Source organism: Convolutriloba macropyga, chromosome 6 (assembly GCF_964194025.1).
Source record: "Convolutriloba macropyga chromosome 6, txConMacr16.3, whole genome shotgun sequence".
Taxonomy (NCBI): Eukaryota; Metazoa; Xenacoelomorpha; order Acoela; family Convolutidae; genus Convolutriloba; species Convolutriloba macropyga.
The window spans coordinates 33,543,832-33,570,953 of record NC_134473.1 but is presented as its reverse complement, the minus strand read 5'-3'; the positions used below and the strand labels follow the sequence as shown (position 1 = coordinate 33,570,953).

Sequence of the window (27,122 nt, the reverse complement as noted above, 5' to 3'; positions counted from 1 at the left end):
TTGTTCTAGAAGAATCTTTCGATTTCACTTCTCGGGTGACTTTTTTCACGTTTGACTTGATTTTTGCGTGACTAAAATTACTCTTATTCAGAAGTTAAGTCTGGCTAAAACAAGCGCGATTGTAAGGTGAACAACTACAAGGCGCTGAGAGTCGAATGGCTTCATCTATCTATCTATCTATCTATATATTAATTCTAACTCGAATGCTATGTCACCATGTTTAAGCTCCTAATCTTCACATGTTTTAGCGTCCCTTAAACATGCAGCCTAGCGTTTCTAGCGCTGCGAGGTGGATTCGAACCGGGGTCTTGAGTTCGATCAGGGTATAAAAACGTTGGGAAACCACTAGGCTAAATCCCTTGCTGTTAAGCATCTATTAATTCAACGTCGATAGAGAGCCACTGAACACCATGCGCCACATCGTTTTGCATGCATGCTTGCGATTGCCAGAATAGTCTTTGACCGAAAGGCTACCTATGCCGTAAAGGTCAATGACTGATTAGCCGTGGATGCAAAATTAGGTCATTGTCCGAGAAGCTGCCAATGTCCGAAAAGCTGCCTGTGCCAAAAAGGTCAACGACCGAAAAACTGGGGATGCAAAAATAGGTCATTGACTGAAAACCTACTTATACAAATTTTTTCTATCGCCGAAAAATTTTCACCCGAAAACAGTCCTTGAATGACATTTGCGATGCATCACAGATATTGATAGAATAAAGATTCTTTAAGTTAAAGTCCGAAATGAAATCGAAGATGAAAAATTGTCCATTTAAATGATAAAAAATGATAAAGAAATTTGAATTACCTAGATAGAAGTGCAACACGGTCAAGATTTTGTGTAGCGTTTTTCAATTCTCAACAAAGATTGTTGCGATTTCTTTTCTCTTTCTGTTTTTTTTTCTGTATCTTTTCTCTCTTTTTTCTTTTTCTTTCTGTATTTCCTCTTTCGCTGTTTTCCCCTCTCTTTCGTTTTCCTTTCTTTCCTGTGCTCCTTTTCTGTCTTTTCTATCTTTTTTTCTCCATTTCTCTCTTTGTTTTCTGTTTCCGTTCTGCTCTTTTGCTTTTCTCTTTCCTTTCAGTCGTTCGTTTCTCTGTTGCTTTTTTTCCTGTCTTTCTTTTCTCTTTTTTTTGTTTTTCCTTTCTGTGTTTTTCACTCTTTTTCTTTTCTCTTTCTATTCGATTTTTTTTTGTTGTTCTCGTCTGTCTGTCTATTCTCTTCTTTCTTTTCTCTCTTTCAATTATCTCTGGCTTTTCATTCTCTTTTCTGTGTTTCCTGTCTGTCTTTTGTGTCTTTCTTTTCTTTCTTTTGTGTTGTTTCTCTTCCATCTTTCTTTTCTTGCTTTCTTTTCTGTCTTTCGTTTCTGTCTTTTCTCCCTTCCGTTTCTTTTCTCTTTCTATTAGCTTTTTTTCTGTTTTCTTCTGCCTGTCTGTTCTCTTCTTTCGTTTATCTCTTTCTTTTCTCTTGTTTTTCTCTTTTCTGAATTTCCGGTCTGTCTTTTCTGTCTTTTCATTTGTCTTTCTCTTTTCTCTCTTTCGTTTCTCTGTCTTTTCACTCTTTTTCAGTCTTCTTTCTCTTCCTTTTGACGGTTTCTTTTCTGTTTTCCTTTTTCTCATTCTTTTTTCTCTTTGTTCCTCTTTCGCTTCTCTTTAGTTGCTCGCGTTTTTCTTTTTGCTTTTCTCTTTTTTTTCTGTCGTGCTTTTTTCTGGCTTTCTTCTCTTGCTTTTCTCTTTCGTTTTTCTTTTTCTTTCTGTGCTTCTTCTTTCGCTCTTTCTTTTCCCACTCTCTTTGGCTTTTCTTTCTTTCTTTTCTGCTTTCCTTTTCTGTCTTTTCTCTTTCTTTTCTGTTTTTTATCTGTCTCTCTTACTCTGAATCTCTTTTCTCTTTTTCTCCCTTCTGTTTCCTTCTTCTCTTTCTATTTGTTTTTTGTTTTCATCTCTCTGTCTACTCTCTTCTTTCGATTATCTCTTGCTTTTCTCTCTTGCTTTTCTTCTTTTCTGTTTTTCCTGTCCGTCTTTTTTATCTTTCTTTTCTCTTTCTTTTGTTTTTCCTCTTCCGTCTTTCTTTTCTCGCTTTCTTTTCTGACTTTCGTTTCTGTCTCTTTTCTCCCTTCTGTTTCTTTCTTTTCACTTTCTATTCGCTTTTTCCCTTTTTGCTTCTGTCTGTCTGTTCTCTCTTTCGTTCATCTCTTGCTTTTCTCTCTTGCTTTCCTCTCACTTTTTCGTATTTCCTGTCTGTGTTTTCTGTCTTTGGCTTGTCTTTTTTTTTTCTTCCTCTTTTTTATTCTTCTTTTCTGCCTTTCTTTTCCCTTCGTTTCTCTCGCTCTCTCTTCTTCTTTTCTGTCTTTTTATTTGTCTTTCCTCTCTTTCGTTTTTCTGTCTTTTCACTCTTTTTCAGTCTTCTTTCTCTTCCTTTTGACTGTTTCTTTTCTGTTTTCCTTTTTCTCATTCTTTTTTCTCTTTGTTCCTCTTTCGCTTCTCTTTAGTTGTTCGCGTTTTTCTTTTTCGCTTTTCTCTTTTTTTTCTGTCGTGCTTTTTTCTGGCTTTCTTCTCTTGCTTTTCGCTTTCGTTTTTCTTTTTCTTTCTGTGCTTCTTCTTTCGCTCTTTCTTTTCCCCCTCTCTTTGGCTTTTCTTTCTTTCTTTTCTGCTTTCCTTTTCTGTCTTTTCTCTTTCTTTTCTGTTTTTTATCTGTCTCTCTTACTCTGAATCTCTTTTCTCTTTTTCTCCCTTCTGTTTCCTTCTTCTCTTTCTATTTGTTTTTTGTTTTCATCTCTCTGTCTACTCTCTTCTTTCGATTATCTCTTGCTTTTCTCTCTTGCTTTTCTTCTTTTCTGTTTTTCCTGTCCGTCTTTTTTATCTTTCTTTTCTCTTTCTTTTGTTTTTCCTCTTCCGTCTTTCTTTTCTCGCTTTCTTTTCTGACTTTCGTTTCTGTCTCTTTTCTCCCTTCTGTTTCTTTCTTTTCACTTTCTATTCGCTTTTTCCCTTTTTGCTTCTGTCTGTCTGTTCTCTCTTTCGTTCATCTCTTGCTTTTCTCTCTTGCTTTCCTCTCACTTTTTCGTATTTCCTGTCAGTGTTTTCTGTCTTTGGCTTGTCTTTCTTTTTTCTTCCTCTTTTTTGTTCTTCTTTTCTGCCTTTCTTTTCCCTTCGTTTCTCTCGCTCTCTTTTTCTTTTCTGTCTTTTTATTTGTCTTTCCTCTCTTTCGTTTCTCTGTCTTTTCACTCTTTTTCAGTCTTCTTTTTCTTCCTTTTGACTGTTTCTTTTCTGTTTTCCTTTTTCTCATTCTTTTTTCTCTTTGTTCCTCTTTCGCTTCTCTTTAGTTGCTCGCGTTTTTCTTTTTCGCTTTTCTCTCTTTTTTCTGTCGTGCTTTTTTCTGGCTTTCTTTTGCTTTTCTCTTTCGTTTTTCTTTGTGCTTCTTCTTTCGCTCTTTCTTTTTCCCCTCTCTTTGGCTTTTCTTTCTTTTCTGCTTTCCTTTTCTGTCTTTTCTCTTTCTTTTCTGTTTTTTATCTGTCTCTCTTACTCTGAATCTCTTCTCTTTAGTTTCTCTTCCGCTTCTCTTTAGTTTCTCGTATCTTTTTTCCCTTTGTTTTTCTTCTCTGTCGCTTTTCTCCTTTTCTGTTGTTCCTTTGTTTTTTTCTGTCTTTCTTTTCTCTCTTGCTTTTCCGTTTCTTTTCTGTCTTTTTATCCCTTCTGTTTCCTTCTTCTCTTTCTATTTGTTTTTTGTTTTCATCTCTGTCTACTCTCTTCTTTCGATTATCTCTTGCTTCTCTTCTTTTCTGTTTTTCCTGTCCGTCTTTTTTATCTTTCCTCTTTCTTTTGTCTTTTCTCTTCCGTCTTTCTTTTCTCGCTTTCTTTTCTGACTTTCGTTTCTGTCTCTTTTCTCCCTTCTGTTTCTTTCTTTTCACTTTCTATTCGCTTTTTTCCTTTTTGTTTCTGTCTGTCTGTTCTCTTCTTTCTTTTCTCTTTCGTTCATCTCTTGCTTTTCTCTTTTGCTTTCCTCTCACTTTTTTGTATTTCCTGTCTGTGTTTTCTGTCTTTGGCTTGTCTTTCTTCCTCTTTTTTTGTGTTCTTCTTTTCTGCCTTTCTTTTCCTTCGTTCTTCTCTTTCTTTTTCTGTTCTGTCTTTTTGTGTTTTTTTTTCGTTTGTCTTTTCTCTCTTGTGCAGTCTTTTTATCTCTTTCTTTTGTCTCTGTCTTTCTTTTTCTTATTCTTTGTTCCTCTTCCGCTTCTCTTTAGTTTCTCGCATCTTTTTTGCTTTCTGTTTTTCTTTTTGCTTTTCTCTTTCTTTTCTGTCGTGCTTATCTCTGTTGCTTTTTTGTGTCTTTCTTTTTTCTCTTGCTTTTCTCTTTCGTTTTTCTTTTTCTCTCTGTATTTCCTCTTTCGCTCTTTCTCCCCTCCTTTCTTTGGCCTTTCTTTCCTTCTTTTTTTGTATTCCTTGTCTGTCTTTTTTGTCTTTCTTTTCTCTTTCTTTTGTTTTTTTCTCTTCCGTCTTTCTTTTCTCGCTTTCTTTTATGATTTCGTTTCTGTCTCTTTTCTCCCTTCTATTTCTTTCTTTTCACTTTCTATTCGCTTTTTTCCTTTCTGCTTCTGTCTGTTCTCTTCTTTCTTTTCTCTCTTTCGTTCATCTCTTTCTCTTTCTTTTCTTCTCTCTCTTTCTTTCCTTTGCCTTTCCTTTTTCCGTTTCTTTCTTTTCTCTCTTGCTTTTGTCTTTCTTTTCCGTCTTTCGTCTATTTTCTGCTCTGTTTTTTCTCTTTTTCTGCCTTTCTTTTATCTCTTGTTTTTTCTCGCTCTCATTTCTGTTTTTCTTTTTCTGCCATTCTTCTGCTTTTTGTTTTCTTGCATTTCTCTTCTTTCTCTATCTTTCGTTTCTTTTCTCTGTATTGTTTCTTTCTCTTTCTTTTCTGTCTTTTTTCTCTCCATTTGTATCCTGCTTTTCTCTTCATTTTCTCCTTTTCTTATTTGCTTTTCTTGCTTTGTTTTCTCTACCTTCTTTGTACTTTTTAGTTTCTGTCTTCTCTCTTTTTTGTTTTTTTCCTCTCCTCTCGCTTTCCTTTCTCTTTCTTTTCTGTCTCTCTTCTCTTTCGCTTCTTTCTTTGTTTTCGCTTTCTTTTCTCTTTCCTTTCTGTCTTTCTCTTGATCTCTTTCTTTTTCTCTTCTATTCTTTTTTCTTTTTCTTTTCTCTTTTCTGTTCTACTTTTTGCCTTCTTTTCTCTTTCTTTTTGCCTTTCTTCTTTCTTTTGTTTCTTCGTTTTTTTTTCTTTTTCTATTTTCTTTCTATTTCTTTCGCCTTTCTTTCTTATCCTTCTCTCTTTTGTTCTTCTATTTCGTTTTTTTTTCAGTTTTTCGTTCTTTTCGATTTCCTTTCCGTTTTTTCTTTCTCTTGCTTTTCTCTTTCTGTTCTGAGTTTCTTCTGCCTTTTCTTTCTTTTCTCTTTTTCTCTATCTTTCTCTTCTGTCTCTTTTCTCTGTATCGTTTCTTTTTCTGTTTCTTTTCTGTCTTTTCTCTCTGCCTTTTCTCTCTGTTCTGTCTTTTTGTGTTTTTTTTTCGTTTGTCTTTTCTCTCTTGTGCAGTCTTTTTATCTCTTTCTTTTGTCTCTGTCTTTCTTTTTCTTATTCTTTGTTCCTCTTCCGCTTCTCTTTAGTTTCTCGCATCTTTTTTGCTTTCTGTTTTTCTTTTTGCTTTTCTCTTTCTTTTCTGTCGTGCTTATCTCTGTTGCTTTTTTGTGTCTTTCTTTTTTCTCTTGCTTTTCTCTTTCGTTTTTCTTTTTCTCTCTGTATTTCCTCTTTCGCTCTTTCTCCCCTCCTTTCTTTGGCCTTTCTTTCCTTCTTTTTTTTGTATTCCTTGTCTGTCTTTTTTGTCTTTCTTTTCTCTTTCTTTTGTTTTTTCTCTTCCGTCTTTCTTTTCTCGCTTTCTTTTATGATTTCGTTTCTGTCTCTTTTCTCCCTTCTATTTCTTTCTTTTCACTTTCTATTCGCTTTTTTCCTTTCTGCTTCTGTCTGTTCTCTTCTTTCTTTTCTCTCTTTCGTTCATCTCTTGCTTTTCTCTCTTGCTTTCCTCTCACTTTTTTTTTCCTGTCTGTGTTTTCTGTCTTTGGCTTGTCTTTCTTCCTCTTTTTTTCTTTTCTTCTGTTCTGCCTTTCTTTTCCTTCGTTCTTCTCTTTTTTCTTTTCTGTCTTTTTATTTGTCTTTTCTTTCTTTCGTTTGTCTTTTCTCTCTTGTTCAGTCTTTTTATCTCTTTCTTTTGTCTCTGTCTCTCTTTTTGTTATTCTTTGTTCTCTTTGTTCCTCTTACGCTTCTCTTTAGTTTCTCGCATCTTTTTTCCTTTGTTTTTCTTTTTGCTTTTCTCTTTCTTTTCTGTCGTGCTTATCTCCGTTGCTTTTTTGTGTCTTTCTTTTTTCTCTTGCTTTCCTCTTTCGTTTTTCTTTTTCTCTCTGTATTTATTCTTTCGCTCTTTATCCCCTCCTTTCTTCGGCCTTTCTTTCCTTCTTTTTTTTGTATTCCTTTTCTGTCTTTTTTGTCTTTCTTTTCGTTTTCGTTTTTTCCCTTTCTACTTTCTTTTCTCGCAGTACTTTCTGTCTTTCGTTTCTGTCTTTCTTTTCTCCCTTTTGTTTCTTTTCTTTTTCTATTCGCTTTTTTTCTGTTTTCTGTCTGTCTGTTCTCTTCTTTCTTTTTTGTCTTGCTTTTCTTTCTTTTCCGTTTTCCTCTCTGCCTTTCCTGTCTTTCGTTTGTCTTTCTTTTTTCTCTTTCTTCTATTTTTCTGTCCTTCTTTTCTGCCTTTATTTTCTTTTCTCTTTCTTTTCTCTTTTTCTTTTCTCTTTCTTTTCTGTCTTGTGTTTTTTCTGTTCTTTCCTGCTTTTTCTCTAACGTTTTTTTCTTTCTCTTTATTTTCTCTTTTTTCTGTCTTTTCATTTGTTTGTTCTTTCTTTCATTCGTTTCTGTTTTCCCTCTCTCTTTTATCTGTCTTTTTTCTTTTTTCTATTGTTTCTTTCTTTTCTGTCTTTCGTGTCTGTCTTTTTTTCAATTTTCTCTCCTTTTTTCTGCTTTTCTCTTTCTGTTCTCTTTCGCGTTTCTTTTTTTCATTTTTCTAATTATATTTTCTCTCTTTTCGTTTTTCTTTTTTCTGTATCTCTTTTCTCTTTCGATCTTTTCTCTCCCCCTTTCTCTTTAGTTTATTTTTCTTTTCCGTATTTCTTTTCTTTCTTCTGTTTTTTGTCTTTTTCTTCTATATTTCTTTCTTTATTTTCTCTTCTGTTCGTTTTTTCTGGGTTTCTTTCTCTCATTAGTTTTTCTTTCGTTCTTGTTTAGCTACTCTTTAGTTTCTCGTTTCTTTTTTTCCTTCTTTTCTTTGTTGCTTTTTTTCTGTTGTCTTTCTTTTCTCCCTTCTTTTTCTTTCTTTTCTCCTATTCTTCATTTCCAGTTTTCTGTCTGTCTTTTCTCTTCTATCTTTTCTCTCTTTCGTTTATCTCTTGCTTTTCTGTCTTGCTTCTCTCTTTTCAATATTTCCTGTCTGTCTGTCTTTTGTCTTTGTTTTGTCTTTTTCTCTTCCGCCTTTCTTTTATCGCTTTCTTTTCTCTTCTTTTTTCTGCCTTTCTGATTCCTTTCGCCGTCTTTTGTTCTTCTCTCTTCGGTTTCTCGCTCTTTCTCATTTTTCTCGCTTCTCTTTCGCTTCTCTCTTTCATTTCTGTATTTCGTTTCTGTCTCTTTTCTCCCTTCTATTTCTTTCTTTTCACTTTCTATTCGCTTTTTTCCTTTCTGCTTCTGTCTGTTCTCTTCTTTCTTTTCTCTCTTTCGTTCATCTCTTTCTCTTTCTTTTTTTCTCTCTCTTTCTTTCCTTTGCCTTTCCTTTTTCCGTTTCTTTCTTTTCTCTCTTGCTTTTGTCTTTCTTTTCCGTCTTTCGTCTATTTTCTGCTCTGTTTTTTCTCTTTTTCTGCCTTTCTTTTATCTCTTGTTTTTTTTCGCTCTCATTTCTGTTTTTCTCCTTTTTCTGCCATTCTTCTGCTTTTTGTTTTCTTGCATTTCTCTTCTTTCTCTATCTTTCGTTTCTTTTCTCTGTATTGTTTCTTTCTCTTTCTTTTCTGTCTTTTTTCTCTCCATTTGTATCCTGCTTTTCTCTTCATTTTCTCCTTTTCTTATTTGCTTTTCTTGCTTTGTTTTCTCTACCTTCTTTGTACTTTTTAGTTTCTGTCTTCTCTCTTTTTTGTTTTTTTCCTCTCCTCTCGCTTTCCTTTCTCTTTCTTTTCTGTCTCTCTTCTCTTTCGCTTCTTTCTTTGTTTTCGCTTTCTTTTCTCTTTCCTTTCTGTCTTTCTCTTGATCTCTTTCTTTTTCTCTTCTATTCTTTTTTCTTTTTCTTTTCTCTTTTCTGTTCTACTTTTTGCCTTCTTTTCTCTTTCTTTTTGCCTTTCTTCTTTCTTTTGTTTCTTCGTTTTTTTTTCTTTTTCTATTTTCTTTCTATTTCTTTCGCCTTTCTTTCTTATCCTTCTCTCTTTTGTTCTTCTATTTCGTTTTTTTTCAGTTTTTCGTTCTTTTCGATTTCCTTTCCGTTTTTTCTTTCTCTTGCTTTTCTCTTTCTGTTCTGAGTTTCTTCTGCCTTTTCTTTCTTTTCTCTTCTCTATCTTTCTCTTCTGTCTCTTTTCTCTGTATCGTTTCTTTTTCTGTTTTTTTTCTGTCTTTTCTCTCTGCCTTGCACTCATGCTTTTCTCTTTCCTCTCGTTCTATCTTGCTTTTCTTTCTTTTCTGTCTCTGGTCTTTTTTCTTGCTCCAATTTCTGTTTTTTCTTTTCTACTTTTCTTCTGCTTTTCAACTTTTTTGCTTTTCTCTTCTTGCTCTATCTTTTGTTTCTGTCTCTTTTCTCTGTATTGTTTCTTTTTCTCTTTATTGTCTTTTTTCTCTCCATTTGTATCTGGCTTTTCTCTTTTTTTTTCTCTCCTTATCTTCTTTGTATTTTTTCGGTTTCTGTGATCTCTTTTCTGTTTTTTTTCTGTCTTTTCTCTCTCCTCTCTCTCGCTCCTTTCTCTTTCTTTACTGTCTTTCTTTTCTCTTTCTCTCTCTTGGTTTTATCTCTCTTGTCTTTCGTTTCTGTATTTCTTTGCTCTTTTCTCTTTTTTTGTGTTCTTTTGGCTTTTGCTTTTCTGCCTTTGTTCTTTTGCTGCCTTTCTTCTCTTTTGTTTTTTTACTTTCTTCTTTTTTCACCTTCTTTTCTCTGTTCTTCTGTTCTTTTTGTTTTTTTACCTTTCTCCCCCATTCTTCTCTTTCGTCCCTCTTTTTTTAGTTTTTTGTTATTTTCTATCGATTGTTTTTTCTTTTATCTCCTTGCTTTTTTCCTTCTTGTCAGCCCTTCTTTTTGGTTTTCTCTCTTTCTTTTCTGTCTTGCTTTTCACTCTTTTTCTGTCCTTCGGTTCCGTCCTTCTTTTTTTGTTCTTTGAAGCCTTTCTTTTTTCTATTGTTTCCTTTTCTCTATCTCCTTCTTTTCTGTCTTTCTTTTTCTTTTCTTTCGTTTCTTTCCTGCTTTTCTCTTTTTTTTTCTTTTCTGAATTGATTTCGCTTTCATTTCTCCGTTTTGTATTTTCTTTTTCTTTTGTCTGCTTTTTCTTTTCTGTCTTATTTGTTTCCTTTTCTCTCCTTTTTTTTTCTTTCCTTTCGGTCTTTCTTTTCAGTCTCTTTTCTCTTTCGTTTTTCTCCTCCCTTTCGCTTCCTTTTCTCTTTTGGTTCCTTCATTTTATCTCTTACTTTTCTCTTTCGTTTCTGTCTCTCTTCTCTCTCTTGCTTTTCTCTTACTTCGCTTTTCTCTTTTTGTGCCTTTTGTTTCTGTCTTCTCTTTTTCCCTCTTTTCTGCTCTTTTCTCTTCCTTACTTTTCTCTTTCGTTTCTTTTCTCTTTTTTCTATTCTTTTTTCTGCCTTTCTCCTCTTTTTCTCATTCTTTTCTCTTTTTATCTTCTGGTCTTTTTTGCCTTTCTTTCTCATTCTTTTCTCTTTTGTTCCTCTCTTTGGTTCCTCTCCTTCGTTTTTTTTGTTTAGGTTTTTGTTCTCTGTTTCCCTTCTGTTTTTCCTTTCTCTTGTGTTTCTTTTTTTGCCTCTCTTTTATCCCTGTTTTCTGTCTTGCTTTTCTCTTTGCCTTTTTCGGCTCTCTTCTCTCTTTTTTTCTGTTCTTCTTTTCTGCTTTTCTTTTTTCTGTTGTTTCTTTTCTATTTTTCTTTTTTCGTCTTTTTCTTCTGCCTTCCTTTTCTTTCTTTCGTTTCTTTCTCTTTTTTCTGTATCGTTTCTTTTCTATTTTTTTCCTGTGTCTTTTCTCTCCTTTCTTCTCTTTCTACTCTATCTTCTCTCTTCTTTTCTTTGCTTTTCTCTTCTTTCTTTTTTTTGCTTTTCTCTGTCTTTTCTCTTTTTTGTTTTTCTATTTCTTTTTTCTGTTCATTTTGTGCATTTATTTTTGTCTGTCCTCTCTCCTTTTCTCTCGCTTTTCTCTATTTTCTCTTTTGCTTTTCTCTTTTTTTGCTTTTCTTCTCTTTCATTTCTGTCTTTCGTTTCTCGATTTCTTTTCTCTCTTTCTTTTCGCTCTTTCTTTTCTCTTTCTTTTCTGTCTTGGTTTTTTTTTCGTTTGTTTTTCTCTTTTCCCACTTTCTTTTTGTCTTTTTTTGTGTTTCGTTTCTCTGTCTTTCTCTTCTGTTCTGTTTTTTTCTTTTTTCGCTCCTTTTCTCTCTTTTGTTTATCTCTTTCCTGTTCTTTTTTTCTGCGTTCGTTTTCTCTCTTTCCTTTGTCTTTTCTCTTTCGTTTCTTTCTTCTCTTTTCTCTTTCGTATGTTTAAGCTCCGGTTCATCGCATGTTGCAAACGCTCCTTATACATGCAGCCTAACGTGGAACATGAGTTACACTATGTGACCATGTAGAATATCGTTATCTGTACAAGTCTTAGCGCTCCTTAAATATGCAAAATGGTAAGGCAGAAAACGTGGTTGAACAAAAAATTGTTTGCACATAGGGTAATATACTCAAACAAAACACATTGGTGATGAAACGTAATACCTATTGCTTTTGAACGAGGAGCATAGGTTCCAGCCCCATGAGGTGCAATAAAAATCCGATTTTTTAACCTAGTATCTTTTCTTTTAAATGATTTTCTTGTGATGCTTTTGCTGGCCTGCTAGTTATATTACAACGAAGGTCTGGGGTTCGAACGCTCCTTCGAACTGTTTTGCGCCCATATGTGTAATATGGGCGCAAAACAGTTTGAACTCATATGTGCAATAAAGGTCCCTAATGAAAGGGCTTCAGCGCAATGAATTTTTGCAAGCTTTATTAATTTATCGCTGAATTTTTTTTACAGCTTTTTGAGCGGCGTCGATTCCTTTTTCAACTTAAATCTGTATCGGTTTCTATATCTATTATATGGCACGCAAGTCTATTCTTTCGGAGCTATTCCGGCAATCTGCCGGCTATGTTTTCAAGTGCTTATAATTTCCTCGATGTTTTTTCTAAATCAACAATTATTATTTTAGAACAGGTGTTTTCTGCGAACAAGGACGATGAGACAAGATGGTCGCATAGAGGCAAAGTTGCTTGAAACTTTTTATAACCAAGATGTCACGGATAAAATACGATATAGTTTTAGACAATTCTGATAAAACTCACGGCATTTTTTTTCATTCAAACAAAACTAGAAGTAAATTGTTCAAATTCAGACAAAATGGCAAAACGATCTTTGGTATGAATGCAAAATTGTTCTTCGGTGGAACATGTTGCCACAAGGCATTCATTCAAAAAAGATCCATACATTTTTATGGAGCAACTGAACACTTTTTCATTTTTCAGCATGAAAAGTTTCCGTTAAACAGTAAGATGGGAGCTTACGAATGTATCTTCTAGAGTCTATGGTGTATCGTAAGCACATGATTGTATAACTATTTAGCTTTGGCCCAGTTTGTTTGTAGCAAAATTTTCTGAAATAAATGAAGTATATAACCACAAAGGTTAATTACAGTTGCAAGAAAATATTCAAAAAGTAAACAATTAGTATATTTGCATCAATTTATTTAATTCTGTTGTTAATATAGATCCATTGCTGTTTCGTAAGCTCTTTGTGAGATACATTCGTATCTTTGGAATTGTTTTGTTAAAGGTCAATTAAAATGTTCTTATATCCCTTCACCTTTTGACGATTGAGGTCCGGTGAGCGACGTTTCTTATCAAAATTTTTGCAGCCTGCAATTTTGTTTATCGAGAAATTTTATCACTTAGGAATACTGTACACTAACTGAAAGATTTGAATAGCAGAGTATTCCTAAACTCTGAAAAGTTCTCGATAAACAATATTGCAGCCTGCAAAAAAATTCAGCATAAGGACTTAAATCGTCTATAGTTGAAGAGATATGACAATACCTAATCACAGTTCAAAGTGGGATACACTTTTCTTTTTGTTTCAAATTTTTGATGTCTTAACCACTGGAAAATAAATCACGCGTGCATGCTCGTGATGCGTGACTCCATATTTCTGAAACAATTTTTGTTTCTGTTGCAAAAGAAAGCGCGGTGCTAGGACAATAGATAGAAAGGAAAACAGATCAAAGCAAAATTTTGGACCAAAATGGATCGAAAATGAAATCATTCAAGTTGCGTGTTGTGGCCAATCCTCAAAACTCACCGAGGTCTGTTTGCAAAAAATCGAGTTTGCAGACATTCGAAATTTAGAATTTATGTGAATTGTTATATCGACCTGCGTTTTTTGCTCAAAAATGTTTTTGCGCATACTTCAAATTGAATAGATTAAAATATGCCATGATACGTTAATTAGCCGAATTGGAATGCAAAATGAAAAGATTTTTCTATTGATGGGTCGATGGGCGCGCCGCGATAACCGATCCGCGATTTCCGGAATACATTTCACAGCGCATGAGAGGCAAGGCCTTGCAGTGGTCAGCAATTGCGCTTAAATTGATATTCGGCTATCTAAAACTGTAGGCCAAGTAATGTTGTGATAAATTATAGCACAGAAGGGGGTGGGGTTCTCTTCTAGGTACCAAAGGGGGGAATTGTCCAAAGCGGAATGGTCCTATTAATTTTCTATCTGTTTTCAATCTATTGTCAGGTCACTAGAAAGGGTTTTCGTTGTTCTGCTTTGTGTTTGAACCAATGCTATGCTTCAAGCGTGTTGTTGAAGTCTTGGCCCCTGAAAGCAGTTCGATTGATTCATAATAAATTGCAGGAAAAAGATATGCTTGAAGTATACCCCATTTTGCGTGATCAACATTGCCCGGAACAATATTTAATTGGTAAACGCAAAAGTAGTTCTCGTATTATTTCGAACCCCGTAGCTAAATCTGGTGCCAAATTGGATATTGCATTGCTTGCTTGAAACCTAAATTCAACTTAGCTCCTGAAATATTGTAAGGTTTTAAGGTCACGTCTACTACATTGCAATTGGAACGCCCGCTACATCGTAGTCGTGAGATGTAGCTATGCCTATATCTAGAGCTTATTTCGATTGAGTTCCAAAGTGTCCATAACTCAAAAGCACTGGGGATCAATGCAAGGATTCTAAATTCTTTGTGTTCTAGGTTCTAATCGGCCAACCGAGATACTCAGTTGTGGTTTTGTCAAGCGAGGCTAGAAATGAGTGGCTGCACGGAATTTACCCGAATCATATCATTGATAGAAGAGTTGCTATTACTTATCGAGAATTAACCAAGGAAATGAAAAGTACAGAAGTTGGTCGGAAGGTGACTGAAATTGCATCCAATTTTGGCGCCGTTCAAACTTCATCGTGACTAAACCGCAATAACCTAATTTTATTTTGCTAGAATTAATTGGAACCTATTCCCCTCAAGTAGCGCTTTTAGTGTAATTGAGATTTCGAAATAACTCTATTAGCCTTTAGTTTGAAAACTTGCCGTTGATTAGTTCCTGGGGCACTGTGTAGATAAACAGGTGCGACAAGTAATCTATTTTTGTTTTTGCTCAATTTTATTTGTTTAGTTTGCATGTGCAGTCTGTTCTTCTATACCATACTAATACTGTAATCGGATGTTGATTTGATGTCATATCGAAGCTAGTTTGCAACATGGTGAAAACTTGCATTGATAGGCAAATCAAATTTGGTGCAAGTTGAGAGCTTATCGTTAGCGGAAATGGTAAAATAGCTGTTCGCAACCAACTTTATACCTCAAACTCGATTGGCAAAATAAGTTTAAATGTTTTGACTACCCGTTCATTTCGCTTATTCTGATAGTTTCTTAAGTAAATTACACTGGTGTAATTTTCAGTTTCAAATGATCATTTTACCAGTGCCCGCTCAAGTTCTCTATTCAAATGAGCCAATTGTCGCAGACATCCAAGGAATTTCTCACGAAGTTGTCCGAGCTGAGTGCTAAATGTGACCAATCACAACAGGAGGAAAGATGCGAAAAAGAACCTGAAGCGGACGAATTGAATGTCGTTGTTGATTTTTTTGTTCACGGAGATGGGAAAAAGTTTTTATCACAGATATCAGAATGCTTATATTTCGGCCAAAATGTGTCAATTACGTCTGAGCTTGTGGAGGTCTTGCTTGAAATCGTATCAGAACTTCTTAGTCAAGTTCTGATCAGTCAAGCTGAAGCCTTACAGAATGAGGACAGTTCTGTGGACAGTTTTTGGGAAAGGCTTCCAGTCAACCTGTTTGATTCGCAGTTGATCAGTTTTGTGCTTGATTACCTCATTATAAGAAGTGAGGAGCCCAAGAAATGTAAAAAGCGCAAGTTGTCAAAACTTGAAGATGGAGTGAGGGCACGTAATAAAAAAATTGAAGCCGAGTTTTCCACTGACGACGAGATCAGCACTAGAACAACTGAAGGGTCTGATGCTCCAAGAAAAGGGAACCTAAGGCGACAACGAAAGGTCTCTGGTATTCGAAAGAGAGACAGGTCAAAAACCATCCGAAATGCCAAAGAAAGTTCCTACAATTTTGCTACACTGCCTCTTCCTAGACAGAAGAAAGCATCAGTTGCAAAGTCAGAACATGTCTCAAGTAGAACTTCAGTTGCATTTGACGAATTCGACGGACGGAAGTTGAGTTCCTATTCTGTTGATTTGCCCAAATATAGATCGACATCAGTGCTGTCAAACGGAATAGACGAATCCAGTCGAACTGGTAGCTGTTCAAGTTTAATCAGCTCTGAAGTAAAAGTTCCTAGGAGAATACAAATTGTTGAAACTATTGATCAAAAGCTGGCGAATCTTTTACAAGAATCTGAAATGCGTGACTCGCGAGATGTGATATCAGCTGTTCTAATGGTGGTGACCAGGCTATTATTCCATGAGTTCGTTAGTCACACGTCAATAGTTCGCCCTCTATGGAGAGCTGTGTTGAAATGGTGCTCAAAAACAGTCCGTATTAATTGCTCCTCAAAATCAAACATTAACTTCTCTTTAAGTAGATTTAATCCATTATTTAGTATCGATTTTCTGTGCTCTTTTATGGTGCTTAACCTTGCCATTTTCTCTTACGTTTTTGGAAATGACCACAGATTCCGTCGTGTCCACTCAAAGTCCGAGGGTTCTCTCATTGCCGAAGTGGAGGCTACTTTCACAGAGGTTGTGTCTGCTGTCACGCGAGCGCACCAATTAAGTCTTGGAAACGTCGAGGAGCAGTTTGTGATTGACCGACTTTTTGGTTGCTCTTGGCGAAGTTTGACACTATTTGGGTTCCTGTGGGACAAGAATCGAGACCTGTTAAAACACATGACGAAACGCAGCTCAGCTCCCTTAATAACTAATAGCAGTACGATTAAACAAATGGTGCTTCTGAAGCGAATAGATTTGTCAAACAGAGATTATGTTGATAAAATTGTTTGCGTCATCAAATGTCTGGGATCAGAAAACGTCAATAACGATCATTCGACGTCTTGTCCTTTCAAAGTGGTGCTTGACTTAGTTGTAAGTTGCCTTCCAGTTTTTCTCGAATCGGGAACTCATTTTGACGTAGTTGCAACTCTAATGAAGATTAAACTCTGCTCCTGTCAGCAACTTGAGTCTAACCTTGGTTTCCTTGAAGAATTTTTGAAAAGACTGTCCAAATATGTGATTGTGAAACGAAAAGGAATAGAGCAAAGTGAAAGGGATGAAAGTGCCTATGATGAGGATAACAGAAGTCTGGAGACAGTGATAGCATTCATGACAAAAATAACGTGCCATCCGGAGAACAGAGCAGATACCAAGTTCAAATTCTACAAACGAATCCTTCAGAAAACAAACGAAAAAGTTCCACGACAGTGCTTACAGACTTACGTGTTAAGGTCCCTTGAACAGTTCGATTTCACTACTGAGAATCTGTTTGCATTGTGTAGTGTTATACATGTGCCAGCCTTGCGGTTCCTCAAAGAGAAATTGACAAGATATGACATTTTTAAGAAAGTTATCACACAAACAGACCAGGTGTCGCAAAGTTTTGACTTAACAAAAAGTAGTCATTTAACGTTATCAAAGTCGAAACTTTATTTGCCTGGCAAAATGAAAAAGAGCATATGGTCTGAAGATATGGATAAAGGTAAAATGCCATTTCAAATTAATAAGGCTGCGAGGGAACTGCCATTAGATCTGTTCCATTACTTACTAAAATTCACACAATTAGCACTTAACTATTTCAAGAGCACTGATGTTCCCGATTTGAATAGATCGGAGAAAGCCGTCATTGAAATATTGGGCAACCACAGTCTCTTTTCACTACAGTTAGACACTAAGTTGGTAGAAGCATTGAAGGAGAAAAACAGAAGCACTCTTACAATTGACCTGAACGTTCTACAAAAACTGAAAGAGAAATCACACAGAATTCTCCAAATGTCGGAAAGCGTAGCAGAAATGCTTCTCAAATCTTTGGAATCGAAAAGTGTTGTAATGTTGATGTTCTGTACTCATAATTGTTTTAAACCTGCGCTTTTTGCAGCTCAGCTGATACAAACTTGCATTCACTCGCATACATTATCGGGAAAAGGACAGACCGAGTTCGTTTCGAATGTCCTGAAACCTTTATCTCACTTTTGCGAACAATTCAATGTCGGCTACCTCTGCTTTTCGAAGGACTTGAGGAAACTGGTTGAAAAGCTCAGGGCTCAAGAGAAACACGAGCGAGCTAAGACGTCAGCTGAGAAAGTTCTTGAAGATATAGACGACATAGACCCGGATCGGTATTTACCAATTACAAGGAACGAATCAGAGTGCTCAGAGGGTGCGGATATCTGCGATGACTATGAGCTTATCAAAACTCCAGAAACCCAGTTCATAAAATCCAGCCAGGGCTTGAAGCGAGAAAGTACGCTAAGGAAGCGAACCATTGTCAACGTTTCTCTGGAAGGTGTCGTGAAAGCTACCAACAAATTTGTTGACCTTGAATTGCTTTTCGAAGAAGAGGGAATAGCCAGCTACTTTGAAGTGTTGTCCAACTGTTTCAAACTTTTCCACGAATTCTTGGCTTTAGAAAGTGAACAGATAGAAGCGTGCGGATCTCAAGAAATTCCCCCAGAAAAAGTGATAGATGTCATTTTGTCAAATGTGGCTGTTCTACTTTTTGCATTGCCTAAAATTGATTCTAGTTGCGATCCGGAAGCCAAGTTAACCTCATCTGCATTCCAATTGCTGACTGAATGTCTCAATGTTATATGTTGCTGTGTCATCTCTAATCGGAGAAAGTTTGAGAATTCGTCAATTGACCAGTTGACACCGGCTTTCATTCAGTCGATAAACTCAAGTTCTTCTAAATTGGCGTTCGAAATAGTGCGCATTTTGTGGCGATATACCTTCCCCGTGGCTAACTGTGAAAAGAGACATGAACTCTTTGGAAATTATGATCGGGATGAAGTGAAAAATCCGGAAGTCTCTGAAGATAACTGGTGGTCTTCGTCATTCGCAGATACATCCGGCGGAGAGTCTCAAAGTGACCCAAGATGGAAGAAAAAGACAGGCTCGGGGTCAGCTGTGCACATTTTCACATGCGACCCGTGCGAACATATTGCAAATCAGGAATACATTTTTAATCCGGAAGTTCTGCCGACATTCCTACGGGTCGTTTTCTCAGTAAAGTCGCCCTCTGTGTTAAAGTTTTATCTCGACAAGTTATCAGCTACATTTCGAACTTTAAAGCCTACAGACTTACTTTCGTCACAAGTGTTTATTTACGAAAAATGTGATATGAGCATTTCTGCTTTAGCGAAGCCGCTTTTTGTTAATCCTGACTTAGTTCACAGAGTTTTGGAACCTCTGCTAAACTTTTCTGAAGTTCTGTCCAAAGATTACGTCTTACCCAATGACCTCTCCCTGTTTTTCCGCCTTTTACTTGATAAAAGTGCTCCAAAATCAAAAGTGCTCAGCTACTTTGAACAGGTCTCGAATGGCTTTGCGAGTGAACCGAATGTTTGCATGCTGTTCGAAAGCGAAAAGTCCAGAATGTTTGAGATAGTTGTGAACCAGAGAAAAGAGTTGAGAGAAAGCCCAGCGAGAGATTTAAATCTTGGATTCAGTTGTGCGTTCTGGATCAAATTTGTGCCAGTAGTAGATGAAGAAGATGATCGATTGCATTGTTTTGATATTAAAACTGAGGTGAACGTTCACATTTTCACCTTCAGCACCATCAGAAGCAAAGTGTCGTTTTTCTTGAAGAGAGAGGATGAAACAGTGAATGGTGTAAAGTGGTTTCTGATTTATTTTGTGTCCAAAATTCAGCTGAACGTGTTGCCAAAAGACAAAAGATGCCAAGAGGTACAAACGGAGGGAAAAGTGGAACTTGCTCCTGAATTTGAATGGAAAGCAAACGAATGGCTGCATGTGTTTTTCACTGTTGATAAATTGAAAGTAGTTCATTTTGCATTCAATGGAATGCTCACGGCTAAATGCGAACCCCCGCCTTCTGAGAAATATAGTCTGTCAGATAGTCCGGACCTTGTGGTCAGTTTTGGCGCACAACAGATGCCGTCTCAAGTGCAGAAAACTAACAACACAGAGCAACAGACATCCGTCCAACCTAAAATCTCTACTGGCTCAAAAGCTGATACAAAAGGGTCATTCAAGGATTGGTTGAAGTTCAAATACACTCTGCATGTTGACAAGTTGCAAATTTACAACCACTCTCCCAGTTACTGGAAAAAGTGCGCAATGTATATGTGGTTAGGTGGCCCTAAAGGAGAATTGTCTAACAGGGGCCAACTCAAATTGCAGCCAGAAAAAATGTTAACGAGAGTGTCAACCAGATATTACAGAAATAACTTCTCAAATCTCTCGACGACAATTGAGGAAGAATTCAAAGATTTGATGGACAAACTGATACTTGAAGTAGACCCAAAATCTGGGTTCATAACAGTCTACGACGAGCAGCCAAACCCAAAAGAGTTTTCATTGAGAACGCCATCATCGTACCCGTTTCCAGCGCATGTAACGATTCAGAACAAACTGACGTTCGAAAAGGCCATTGAAACCCTCGGTGGACCTTACTCTCTTATTTACTTTTTCGCCAAAATTGTCGAGGACTCAACTTTGGCGAAAGATGCGACAGTAGCTGAGTCTGAACAACGTCGAACCTTGTCGATTGTTTTGAAATTTTTCGCAAGCAGAGCTCTTTCACTCTGCAACTTGCGGAGCGATGAAAACGTGTTGAATGCCCTCGAGCCAATTTTAGCCAGTCCAAAATGTATCTTTTCGGAGAAACTGGTCTCCTGTTTTGTTGAAAGTGCGATTCAATTTGATACCTTACAGGGTTCGAAGTCTTCTCAAAAAGTGGAGTATATAATCAGAAACGTGGAGATGGTCCTGATGCTGTTTAAACACAAGTCATTATGGACTGTAGAGAGAACAGAAGTCCTCAAGTTCTACGTTGCTCAAATTGAAAAGTGTATAAAGCAGCAGAATTCTGCTTTGAGCTCACATAACCGACGCCTGCTGAATGACTGTAACATCCTTGAACATTGCATCACGCTAATTTGGAATTGGAGCTCAAATTTTGAGATGGTTGAAATGGTCGATTGTTTGGTTGAGTTTCTGGTTAGCTTGCTTCTATTGGATACTGGTCAAGTGGTCGAGAGAGGTCAGGTCGAGGAAATCCAGAAACTAATTTGCCAATTGCACCCTGGCTCGAACTTGTTCGTCCATCACGCAGAGTCGGCTTTCAACTTCCTGGATCGGACCCAAAGTATTCTATCTGACATGGAAAGTTCTCTGACCGAGTTAAGTGAAAGATTTGCGAGAGGAGACATTTTTAATTTTAACGAAGAGAGTCCCCTGTTTCTGAATGACAACAAAATGAGCCCTACAGTAGTTATACAGTCTCCGATAGACCTGGACAAGTCAAGAGAGGGAAAGTCGGATGTGATGACACAGTTCCTCGATGACGTCACACGTTCGATTTCTGAGTATGACGTCAATGGTATCGAGGTGCGATTAGGTGATTCAAGTTTACGGGATCCGAATGGAAATAATACAATCGTGTTCGACTCTGGGAATGAAACAGGAGGAACGGAAGCGACGTTTAAATTTGCAGGAGAAGGAAGCTCGAGAAGTTGTGTGATATCGGAGACTATGCTGAAGCTGATTCAGAGACTGTACACACCTTTGTGCTTGTCTCTCGATTTCTCAGATCTGGCCAACCGACATCTTGTGAAAGCGCCAAAGTACTGGGCAGTTTTGTTCAATAACAATGATCACAGAATATCCACGGCGTTGTTAAATTTGATCAGAAAGGTGTATGAAGTGACAGAACCCGGGAAGAGAGATGATTTCTTGCGCGAAAAACTTTTTCATATCATTTCGAGTCAACTTTACATATCAAGACAAGTCTCGGAAGATTTAATACACAGCGCCTTAGCTCTGTTTTTTGCATCTCAGGAAGCAGTCAATTTTCTTAACTTCCCGGACGTCGAACCCAAAATGGTCAAAAACTGGATATCGAAACAGATCCAATCGACATTCCACCTTGAGTCGTTTCCGATACTGCTAACATTGTACTTGAATTGTGCCAACTCATACGCAAACAGCCAGTGGCATTGTGACATGGCAAACTCGCTGATCTCTCTTTTCACCTCAGTCTTCATTTTCTGCAAAAAGTCACGCGATGTGATGCTTAAATTCGGAGTGATACCGGCAGTTCTTAATGCATCCGTGGAGATTTTTCAAAGACATACTGCCCCCTTAATACAGCAGTTGCTCATTAAAAATATAACTGAGTTCCTTGGAACAATAGCAGAATTTACAGTTTTGAGCCCTGATGAATCAAAGGAGCGCCCCATGTTCAATTTGCTGAGGCACTTGATCGATTCCATTTGTTTAGTATGGAACAGAGTTGCTAAAAGACAAGCTGATGATTATCTCAACGATCAAATGAACATCCTCATATTCCAAATGTTTGCGTACGTTTTAAAAGTCGCCCTGCAAAGACTGTCCCTCTTCAAAACATTCTTCAGCCCCCCAAGCCCAGAGAAATCAGAGAAAGGATTATCCAAAATGTTGTCATTTAAAACCTCGAAGTCATCGAAGCCAAATCTGTTGCAGAAAATGGCCTCACGGGATCAGAGCTCCGATACAGAAAGTATAACCAGTTTATCAGACAGCCGAACAAGTTTGAAATTATCATCCGAAGACTTGCTCTCTCACAAGCATCGAAAAAGCTCTGGAAGTCAAGTTTCAGTGTCTTCGTCAAGCTATTTGTTCCGAAGCCCGAAAACTTCACTATCAATTTCTGCGAGTGATCTCTTCATCGACTTTAAAGAAGAACCGAGAAGTAATACCTTATTCATGCAAGCTAATGATATCAACAAACTACTGAGCCAGTCTAAAATCAAAAGCGTTGTTACCAAATTGAAATTTATTCTGGTAACAATGAAGAATTTAACGATATTTTCGTTGCCTGCCAAATTATCAGCGGAGCAGCATAAAGCAGATTGGTGCTTCAAGTATCATGATTTCGTTGAGTTTTTCATCAAGAAGTTACGAGAACTTCTAAATACGTACCTGTCTGCCACGACTTCCTCAAAATGGGTTCGGTTGCTGAAAGATTTGAGACCACACATGGTGAAATGTGTAGAGCAGATTACACATATTCTTGTCAGTCCAGACTATTGTGGACCGATTCAGACTCTGCCTCTGTTGTTCTACACGGACCATTTCTTTGAAGCTATTGTGAAAGCCGTCTATGGCTGTCTCTCATCCAGCAAAGAAGGAGAAGACCTCATTTTAAACAATGCCACCAAACACAGGCTAGATTTAGTCTGCAACCAATGTCGAGACATTTCAAACAGCCACAGGAAAGTTATTCGAAGGCTTGAACTTTCGATTCCACAAACTCCATCCCAAGTTGCGCAGCAGAAGCTATTGATGTTCCCACAAAGTAGCATGCAAATTAATGGCTCCCTCCAAAGGACTTTCAGTATTGATCGCTCAGCCGATTATGCAACTTCTATGACGTATGACGAAACTCGTGATACGCAACATTCGATGAGTCCCAGTTACTGGCCACAGAAGCGAGCACTGTGGATTGCACAAGTGTCTGAAACAAAACATCGCTGGGATCCTATCTACGATGACCTGCAAGATGATATCATTCGGGCCGCTATTGCGGTGGAAGCTCTCTCAAAAGAATGGCTGGAAACCCAAACGCACTTTCTGAAACTTAAGAATGAAAATTTAGAAAATATTGGGCTATTAGCTTTTGGTGTGAATGAAGTTACCCATCCTGGTGCGGTCTGGTTTGAAGCCTCTAAGGGCGCTCAGTTCTGGCAACTTGATCAAACAGAGGGACCTCTGAGGACTAAGCGACGTCTTGAGAGCTGTATGTTGAATGTGCATCGACGTCATCTAAGATCATCGGATAGAAGTCCACCACGCGAAGATTTGACTCATACTATAACAGATGGACCACTGTCTTGTAGTTCTATTTTGAACGAACGAACTGGCTATCTGGACTACATTTTCAGCAGGAGGCAACAAAGAGCTGCTGTATTTTCTCTTTCCTCATTTTCAACTGCAAAAAGGAAAGAGGAGGTGGATTTGGAGCAAGAGGCCAACCTTGGTATCTTGGCAATCCATCGTTGCAGCCGAATTTTGCCCTATTGTGAGATATGGGGCGATGTTTTGATAAGTCGTGCCAACTTATTCTTCTGGCCTGACAACTCAACAGCTCTTTCCTCGTCCAATTTTAACTCGGCTCTTATTGGATCGAATAGCTCCGAAGACTTTAAGTGGCCATATACAAGTATACGCGAAGTACACGAGCGTCTCTACTCTTTGAAAGATTGCGCAACTGAAATTTTCTTCACCACTGGACTCAGTTGCATGTTGTCTTTCGATGACCCGAAAACGCGTAATCTGTTCCACCAGCAGTTGCTAGAGCAGAACTTACCGAATCTTGTCAAGGGCAAAGTTCTAGAAGAATCAATGAAAGCATGGACATCGGACCACATGACCAACTTTGCATACTTGACAGCTGTGAATAAGTATGCTGGTCGAAGCAGTAATGACTTGATGCAGTATCCCGTTTTCCCTTTTGTTCTCTGTGATTATGATTCTTCAGAACTCAACTTACAGAACCCAAGTGTCTATCGAGACCTATCCAAACCAGTGTCTGTACAGAAACCAGAGAAAGAAGAGATGTATGAAAAGAAGTACAAAGAAATGATGAACAATGAGTTCTCTGGGCCGACTGATTTTGGACCGTACCATTACAGCTCGCTCTACAGCAACTCAGGCATTGTATTGCATTATCTAGTACGGCTGCTGCCATTTGCAAGGATGTTCCTCCACTACCAAGGGGATAGCTTTGACATTCCAGATCGAACTTTTTTCGACATAAGCAGCACTTGGAAGCTGGCTGCCCATACCTCAATGACAGATGTGAAAGAACTCATTCCCGAATTTTTCTACCTGCCTGAATTTTTGTTGAACAAAACTAACTTTGATTTCGGAGAGCGCCAAGATAAACAGATTGTACATAACGTGAAGCTTCCTCCGTGGTGTTTAGATGATCCACGACTATTCATTTTAGTGCACAGGCAGGCATTGGAAAGCGCTTTTGTGAGCAAACATCTGCAGAAGTGGATTGATTTGATTTTCGGATGTAAACAGACTGGGAAAGCAGCCATAGAAGCGCATAACGTTTACAGACCCTGTTTGTACTATGGGTTCAACCTTGATCAGATCTCAGATCCACAAAGTCGAGAAGCGGTCGAACGAATGATTCGAACTTACGGCCAAACACCAAAACAGATTTTCAAAAATGCACATTCAAGCAGGGGAAGAAACCCAGGGGCCCAAATTCTGGATTTCAAGTTGATGGACTTTGTGTTTGGAGGTGCTTTAGGTATGGTCACAATAAGTGATGACAATTTGGAGAAATTGAACCCAAAGAAACCCTCATCGCCTTTGCCAAGTGTTTTTGGTCTCAAATGGGGCAACTACTGCGGATCTCCAGCGTTGCGAGAGCCAACTGAATGCTGGAGCAACCATTACAGACCTCCCATCTTCAGCATCGGCACCATGGAAGGCTATAAGACCGTGGGTATTCCAATTAACAGCGTTCTGCTGCACAGGCGAGAGAAAGACTTGGGCATTCACGAAGAGAACGAAAGCTCAGAAAACAGTCACTCAGTTACGTGGCGCGGAGTGCTCAAGTTTGGTTTTCCCGACAGATTCATTCGATTCGAATTCAATAACAGTAAAGTGTGGAAACGATTGATGCATGAGCCATTTGAAGATCCTGTGACGTGTATGTGTGTATCAGCTGATGCGTACACTCTGTTTGCAGGCTGTGAATCAGGACTCATTTGGTGCGCTTCCATCAAAATTGATAATTTGGAGTTGAAATTTGAGTCGGAAGTCAAAATTGTGCCGTACTGCAGGCTTCCTTGTCACCACAAACGAGTTAACGTGTTAGCAAGCTGTAGAGCCTATAGCATATTTGTAAGTGGCTCCGAGGACTGCAGAGCAGCTATTTGGGACTCTAATCGTAACAGATACGTGAGGGAAATCCAAGTATCAGGACCAGTGAAAAATGTTACCATCAGTGAAACTCTCGGAGACATAGCGTTGGTTTATGAGACACAAGAGAACGCCAGCATAGTGGCTGCCTACACCATTAACGGAGACATCATTGGAAAATGGGAATCACCAAACGGATCTAAAGTGACCTCCTTAACATATTCAAACGCACCGGAGGGAATTTCAATCAATCTAATTGTAGCCGGACTCTCATCGGGTAACTTGGTAACTTTAGACTCGTGGTTGATCCAACAATGTCGAGAGATGAACATTGCAGAAGCTCATGGCCCAGTTATAGCTCTGGCATATAGAAACGACGCTCAAATTCTATATGTATCGTATGAAGACGGTTGGTTGATTGCGATGGGGCCAAAAGAGCTAAACGGAGATGTAAAAGCTTTCTACCCAATGGCAGTGGAGCCAAAAAACTTACCTGGATCGTCTAACTCTCGTAACGTACAGAAATTAACAACTATTACGTAAAACTCTTATTTCGTGCTTAGACTCTTTCTTGCGCTACCTCTATCACGAGTTGAATTCATCTAACGTATAATCAAGCTTTGGCAAAAAGCGGTGTTGCCTTTGTTGCGCCTTGATTGTTTGTCAAAATGTTATATTTTTTCAATTTAACTATTATTTTTGAGCCGTAGATAGAAGAGGAAATAAATATTAGTTAGTGAATTTATTGATACTGCCGTGCTTTTTCCGGAAAGTAATGTCTATTGTTGCTTGTTTACAAATTATATGCTCATTCAATAAATTATTTTTCTTTCATGTTTTGTCGCGCTTAATAAGTGCTTCTGATTAAGTTTTTTTGGTTCTTATACTGGAAGCAATCTAGCAGTTTACTTAATGTTTAAATGTTTCTGCGACCCGATGCGCATTATCACCTTTGTTAATTGCTCTCGAACAAAGATAGAATTTTTTGTCATGCTGTTTGATGAGCTTCGTTGTACAAGTTTTTCGTCTGACGCAAATTTTTGATTTGTCATGTATAGAAATGGGATGCTCTTAAAATCCGAGATCAATAAACTCCTGAGCAGTTAATCTTTGAGCCCTCAGAGTTTCTAGTATGCAATTCGCGAAATATGAGAAAAAATTCAATATTATGAAGGGCAATTCCATTTCTAATAAAAAAACCATGAACATGGATTGAACTTATAAACCATAGCTTAAAAGTGAAGCGCAATGTTTCGCGTTGCTTCATTTCCTCAAATTTTGTTCATAATAAATTGATTACTTTGAAACTTTCGTTGCAATTAAATTGGGTTTTTTATGTGTTTAATTAATCTCGAACGAAGTTTGATGCAATTATTGCACACGCGTTGGTCTTTTTTACTACAAAATTATCTCTTGATCGTTGTGATTTTTCGAATGAATTCTTTGCCTTTAGCTTTTTCTTTTTGTGCTATCTAATTTTATCTCTCATTCACAAGTGTAAGCGGTGAAGTGGCGGCAGTTCACTACTAAAAGTCAAATGAAAATTCCACCGTAAGCATTAACTTAGAGAGTCGAGCTCCCCTAGTCGTTCAAGAGTAATTCTTCTAACGTTAGTGGGTTATTTTTTTCGTATTGAGTTTCGTGTCTGACTTAATTATTTGTAACTTTTGTCTTGAAAAACGGGATAAACTGGTGAAGGGCGAAGGCCTTTTTGCCGAGTAGTTCTCTGGGAGCATTTCTGGTCACTAAGTGCAATTATTTGAAGCTGCCGTGGAGACTTCAGTTCATAGTGTGAGTAGTGCTAGTATTTATCTCTATGTATAGTTATAAAACCGCTTTGGAAGCGCTCGGCAGAATAGAATCCAGACCTCGTGCGAGACTGCGTAGCACAAAGTTTCAAGTTTGTCAAAAATTTGTTTTGAGAGAAGGTCTTTTCACTATCAGTTTTGCAAAGCTCAAATTAACTTATTCTTTGAAGCAATGTTTATTGCAACATTATTAAATATTAAAACTCAAAACGTCAGAACCATAATTTAGACAGAATTTTAGCAATTAATAAACTAAATTTTGCATTGTCAATTATTCTTCAAAGCAAAATTGCCTCCAGAAAACTGGATTTCACTTTGGGTTATCAGTTGTAAAGAACATACATCCTAATGAAAGAGACAGTTTGTTGAGACAGAATCGAAGAAAAAGTACGCAATTCTTCAGATTTTTT

General features: G+C 37.5%; 2 protein-coding genes and 1 pseudogene across 2 annotated transcripts in view; 2 read left to right on the top strand and 1 right to left on the bottom strand.

The window, feature by feature from the left end:
* The window catches only part of LOC142341630 (alpha-ketoglutarate-dependent dioxygenase alkB homolog 4-like), a 37,666-nt gene extending 23,826 nt beyond the window's left edge, over positions 1–13,840 (top strand). The window contains exon 4 of the mRNA XM_075392732.1: positions 13,537–13,840. Coding sequence (XP_075248847.1) covers positions 13,537–13,746 — 210 coding nt within the window. The 3' untranslated portion in view covers positions 13,747–13,840. The remainder of the gene's footprint in view (positions 1–13,536) is intronic.
* On the bottom strand, positions 84–11,619 carry LOC142340637 (uncharacterized; annotated as a pseudogene).
* A 362-nt stretch (positions 13,841–14,202) lies between the features above and the next one.
* LOC142341629 (uncharacterized) lies at positions 14,203–25,738 on the top strand. The gene has a single exon (XM_075392730.1). It carries the CDS (start codon positions 14,288–14,290, stop codon positions 25,445–25,447), a length of 11,160 nt encoding a protein of 3,719 aa, XP_075248845.1. The 5' UTR covers positions 14,203–14,287; the 3' UTR covers positions 25,448–25,738.
* Positions 25,739–27,122: the final 1,384 nt, after the last annotated feature.

Bases quoted from the DNA above. Each gene is read 5' to 3' on its own strand.
- LOC142341629 (XM_075392730.1), top strand. From the start codon at position 14,288: ATGAGCCAATTGTCGCAGACATCCAAGGAATTTCTCACGAAGTTGTCC.